Source organism: Danio rerio, chromosome 15 (assembly GCF_052040795.2).
Source record: "Danio rerio strain M-AB ecotype USA chromosome 15, GRCz13ab, whole genome shotgun sequence".
Taxonomy (NCBI): Eukaryota; Metazoa; Chordata; class Actinopteri; order Cypriniformes; family Danionidae; genus Danio; species Danio rerio.
Window position 1 is genome coordinate 28,360,913 of NC_141035.1, and position 6,000 is coordinate 28,366,912.

At 39.1% G+C, this 6,000-nt stretch overlaps 1 protein-coding gene across 1 annotated transcript in view; it reads left to right on the forward strand.

Annotated features, from left to right (window-relative positions):
- tsr1 (TSR1 ribosome maturation factor) overlaps positions 1-297 on the forward strand; it is a 28,956-nt gene extending 28,659 nt beyond the window's left edge. The window contains 1 exon segment of the mRNA NM_001037370.3: positions 3-297. Coding sequence (NP_001032447.3) covers positions 3-181 — 179 coding nt within the window. The 3' untranslated portion in view covers positions 182-297.
- The last annotated feature ends 5,703 nt before the right edge of the window (positions 298-6,000 follow it).

Here is a 6,000-nt window from a genome sequence, read left to right on the forward strand (position 1 = left end):
AGGCACTCATGGCCACATGAAGTGTGTGTTCGACAGCCAGCTGCGCTCTCAGGACACTGTGCTGATGAACCTCTATAAGAGGGTTTATCCTCACTGGACGTACGACCCCTACGTTCCTGTCCCTCTGCCCTGGGTCAAGAGAGAGGAGCCGCCAGCGCTGGCTGACATAGACATGGAGTAAAGGCAGGAAGTCATGAACTGAATGCAATAGAAACACAACATGACACCAACTGCTTGTGTCACAGGATATACACACATTCTCAATCTCTATACCATTAAATGTCTACGTTTAATTCCTCTGCTTGTTTAAATTTGTCTCATTGAGTGGCAAAGTTTTATTTAATTTAATCCCTCAATGACCACTAGATGGCAAACATGTATTGAAGTAAAACTGGATAGAGCATCACATCAAATGTTAACTGAAACGCCGTTCTGAGACCATCAAACAAGTTTGGGATGTTTTCAACCGATGTCACTGCAAACATAATGCTGCTGATTGTTATTTACAGCCTCGGATTGACAAATTAACCCATAAAATAATTTCTCAGACACACAAAATGCTTGCCAGCCACTAAATGCATCTTTTGGACTGATTCAGAGTAGCAAAAAAAGTAGTGTGAACTGAACTAAATTCCAGCCTAAACCCAAAGTGAGCACGTCTCGTGTTTTTATGAGAAAAGCCGCATCTAAACTCTCATTGTAAATACTGTCATTGCAATCTTTTATTTCTTATCATTTAGCTCAAACCAAACCTCACGCTGGAATATTATCGCCCTCAAGTATGTCCTCAACAACAACTGCAGGCCTGACTGTCCTCTGGCTGCCATCGTGAAGAAGAGCAGTGAGCAGCCATTAGTGTGAATGCACTGCGACCATGATTTATGCTGCCATTCTGCCGTATGCAGATGATGGCGCAGATGTGTGTGTGTGTGTGTGTGTGTGTGTGTGTGTGTTATTCTCCTTCATTCCTGCAGACTCTTCCACCACTCCCTCTCCCCGGTGGATCCCTGACCTGAAGCCCCCTTTTCACCACCATCTACACTCTCTCTCACACAGAGAGCGTGACCCTCCGTTGTTTTCTTGCCGGATCCCCAAATGTTTTCCAGTTCCCTTTCTCTCTCTCTGCTCCCTCCCCGCGCTCTTCTGAGAAACAATGATTTATGAATTGTAATATTTATCATAAAACAGAGCTCTTGCATGCTTGCAGCTACATGATTCATCCCCAGGTTCTGTTGGGACTGCACCACAGACGCATGCCAATATGTCTGGGAAAAGAGAAGGTGAAGCTTTGGGCTCAGAAAACACGACTGCATCCAAGAATCGGGGTATCAAAAGTTCAATACGTACATTTTTATCCCGCGCAGTGAATTTGATTACGGTGGAAAAAGTCAAATAATGATAAAACAATCGCGCTAGGGTAATACTTCTTTATTGCCTAGGGGTGCACTCGAAGCTCTGGACGGTTAAGTCGAGGCACTCCATTTATTTTCTGCTTCATTTTTTAAGCCGTGGTGCACCGGGGGCATTGAGCGGGGATGTGTTAAACACATCTTGTTTAAAGCTGAATGGGGTGTGGTGTGCCTGGCCAAATGTTCATGATCGAGAGAGGAAATCTAATCCTCCCACGCTGGAGATTGTCCTTAAAGGAATATCAAGGGTTCAATACGAGTTAAGCTCCATTGACAGCATTTGTGGAATAAGGTTGATTACCACAGAAACTAATTTTGACTCGTCGCTTGCTGTTTAGGGGAACAAAAAAATCTGGGTTAACGTAAGCAAATGCGGCCAATCGGTAATTGTTAAAATATTTAATAGTTTAGTCACAAAGCTTACACAATGTGCATTAGGGTGATTTAAGTGTGAATCTGGTACAAATGTTTTCAGTGTAAAGTTATATGCTCTTTTATACCTCCTATGCCATAGCAATGTAATGTAAACCCTAAAACGACCTTAAAAATGTAAAAAACGGCCCCATTTGCTTCCACTGTAAGTGCCTCATCGTAATATTGATTTATACACAGAAATGTGAAGCTTATAATTTTATAAAAGCATGTATATTAATTGTTCTCATCATTTTTAAGGATTTAGTTCCATCGTCATGGCAGTTTCTGTCTTTAAATCTACCAAAATTTGGCCCTACTTAATGCAAGTGCCTCATTTTTAAGGCTGTAGTATGGATTGTGTTGCATTGTAATTGCTATTTCTGCATTTATGTCTTCCAAAAACTGGCAATATTTCCTTCCACCTTGGCTTACAGTTTTAAAATAGCACATATTAGTTCTTATAAGTTTTTTCAGGGGCTTCGTTATATTCTCTAAGCAATTTTTGTGCTGATATCATAGAAAAATGGGTTACAATTACCTTCAGTTAAAAGATTTAATCACATAATTATGAAACTTCTACTGTTATAAGAGCAATTTTGTAATATTTTAAATCTCGAGATGAAAAATTGCTCTTATGGCAATTCCTGCATTTCAATCTACCAAAAATCCTTGCTAATTACTTCTGGTGTAAAAGCATTGGCATAACATTGATTAAAACTCGTAAGGTTTTAACCCTAATGATTTTATAAGCACAAAGTTAATCTTTTTAGTTTTTTAAGGACTTTGTTTTCCACTTAATATGTTTTATCTTATTTTTGAAATCATGAATTGATTAACATATGAATTGGTAATAGTCAAATGCCATAAACTTTATTATATAAAATATTTTATTATTTTTTTAAGAAAACAAGACCTAAGCAGTTATTAGTGGTAGTATTCATGTGCAGTGACCCTTGAATTTTGCCTTAAAATCATGCATGGAATGCAACTGTCAACTTTTCCTGCTACTCGAACTCCTCCGCTTACCAGAAACATCCGCTCGAGATTAACGTGGAAATGTTGAATTGCGTCTCTGCTGATGGAAAGCGAAATGTTTGTGACAGTTAGGGACAAACTACATGGAGGTATATTGGACAGCGCTCAGATGAGCATGTGATTGGTTTCGACCACAGTCAGAAGGAGTTAACGCTGGTGGCTTGAGGCCGCTTGGACCAGGAATGTCCTGTGGTTCCCAGTTCACTGCCACCACACACAGCTGGATCCCACTGAAGACATAATGGGCGAAAGATTTTATTTTTTTTTTTCCATTGGAAGAGGAGAGAGAATAGAAAAACATAAGAGTGAGATGGATTGCAGGGAGGAAGAGATAAGGGCAGAACCACTGAGTGTTTAAATTGAATGTAAAACAGAGATTGTGCAGGAGTATAATTTAAGTGCCGCTCAGTTGGGAAAACAAGAATAAGCAAATATGTTTGAGAGGGGGATGGAGGGGTGTGAGAAGGAGATGGAGAGCAAGAGTGGCTGGCGTTTATGGATAGCAGATGTGGCGCTGTGGGATTTTGGCAGGGGCCAATGGTGCCTGCACTGGCTGGGTGGCACCGGGGTGAGAGCGAGGTCAATACACCGCAGCACACAGCCCATAAAACACCGCAAGAGAGAGACACATACACACACACACACACGGCCGCCAGCCTGGGACGACGATACGGCACTTACAAAGCACACTCAGAGCCCTTCAAAACTACTAAAGCAACAGCTTCAGATAACAGCAATAAAAAAAATAAAGAAATCACAATCAATCAACTAAAGTTGAAGTCAATCCAATCATATTTACATGCAATTTCTGTGCAAACACACAATATAGCTGCGTCCAGAATGCACTTAGTATTTGAAGTGCTTGCTTTCCGACCTGTAAATATGCAGGTGTCGTGAAGGCAGAAACAAACATTTTATATGCCTTATATGCATTTCATAGCCTTTTGGTGCATATGTTTAGAAATATTTTGTAAATAGCCACGTCTGTTAAACGTTTAGTTCCAGCCTAACTCATACACATACACACTTACTGGATCTTTAGTTTTCGAACAGGCCTGAAGAACTTAACTAGTTTGATCAGGTGTGTTTAATTACAATTGTAGCTGAACTGTGTGGGGTTGAGGGCCTGCAGGACAGGGGTCTGACCTGTGATTTCAGCCACAGTTTGGCCATCTGAGAAAAATTTTGGAAATCCTAAAAGATTCCTTTAATCCTAGGCTAAAATCTGAGCTTTGATCATTGGTTAAGATGTTCACCAACAGCTCATTAATGCCTGATGCAATCAGATTTTACCTCCAATGAAATTGAGACAATAAAAATCAGTCCAAGGCACTACAAAAATTTGGAAAAAAACATTAAAAAGCTTTTATTGACATGGCTATTCCTTAAACCTGTGCCTCAGCATTACGGCAAACAATAGCCTTCATCAGTAAAGACTGATTTTTGCTGTTTATTCTGATGAATCCCTAACCCAAAGAGCACTGACATTATTTAAGCTACCCCTGAGCACTTTTTGTTTGATTTTGAAATTGAGACGGTGTCTGAAGATTTCACACACTTTCCTGCAGTGTGACTTCTTACAACGAGCTTAAGAGCAAGAACAATAAGAGCTCTGAACCTGATGACACAATCAGCCTGACAACTTCAGACCACCATGGGCAAATGTAGAAACTGTTTTTCCCCTGGTTTTATTTACAAGGTCATACGTAAAATTAACGCTACAGATTTTTTTGCTGTGAGGTATCATTTCAGAATGCGGGTTACTGAACGTATCATTAATTGATGATGTCATAGACTAGATTAGTTGCATGTCTAGTTAGCGGTTCAGTCTGACCTAATGACAACACAGATCTTGCAGCATGACATGGGGATCATGCTCAGAGTCTGACAAGCTGCAATCATAAAATATTATTAAAAATCGCACCATGTGAGCCAGGCTTTACACCTATTTGAATTGATTCTAACACAGGGTTGTTCAGTTCTGCTTTTGAATTGCCACTGTCCTCATAGTTTAGCTCTTACTCTAATCAAACAACTGAACCAGCTAATCATGGTCTTATTAGCCATACGAGAAACTTCTAACCAGCGGGCTGAGGTAAGTTGGAACTAAACTCTACAGAAATATAGATACTGCTGTCCTAAAAGTAGAAAAACGTCATTTTTAAAGCATATTTCAGGAGTGAGGTGTCATGAAACGCCATATAAAAACTTTGATAAAAACACTGATTAAATCAATATTAGAGAATGCTTTCATATATCTTCCAGTTATTTGTGTTAATGTGACACCAGATAGTAAAATCTGACAAACACTAATAATCTGACAGACTAAAGCTATGGTCACACTGCACTTTTCCATTTATATCTGTGTGAATGCATTAAACTGGAAACTGGAAAATCTAAATGTGACACATCTGTACAGAATTTAAAAATATGGAGCGATCATTTGTTTTATCAATCTCATCTTGTTTTATCCTGGCCCATTTCATAGCACCATCCGACAGAATTGGTGATGGCTTAACTTTCAATGGTTTTGTAGGAAGGTGAACTGACTGAAACCCTCTGACAGCAAGTTGTCCAGATGAAGGCCAAAGGGATGAAAACCTGTTCAAACATCGCCAAAGAAGCTGGTCGGTCCAAATCTATGATTTCTTCATTCAGGTTCAAGAGTTATGAAAACAGAAATGTCTTTCCTATTTAGTGTTGAAAAGTGTAGAGATCTGTCTCTTTACAGAGTTTTCATCTCTTAAAAGTCAAAACTGTGCAGAGACTGACCCTTTCATTGTTCAACACTGAAAAGGCAAGATATTTCTGTTTTCATAACTTTCTCTTCGCTCTTGAGTTTGTAAAGACCAAACCTTCATCAGAGGAAAGAATCAAGAGGCTGGAATAAGTTCTGCTGAGCAGCATTTTGTATGGACAGAAAACTGGTCCAAACTTTACATGAATTATGACAGCATGTTTAAATTATTTGAAGCAAAAAAAAAAAAAAAAAAAAAAACAGAAAATCTGTATTAATATGTCACTGTTTCATTTAAATTGAATTGCAGAGCTTGCATCTTAATATTGATACGATGAGATGCTTTCTTTACACCTGTTTTCTCCACTGTAGTATTGTGAGTTTTTTCACATTTTTACATATTTG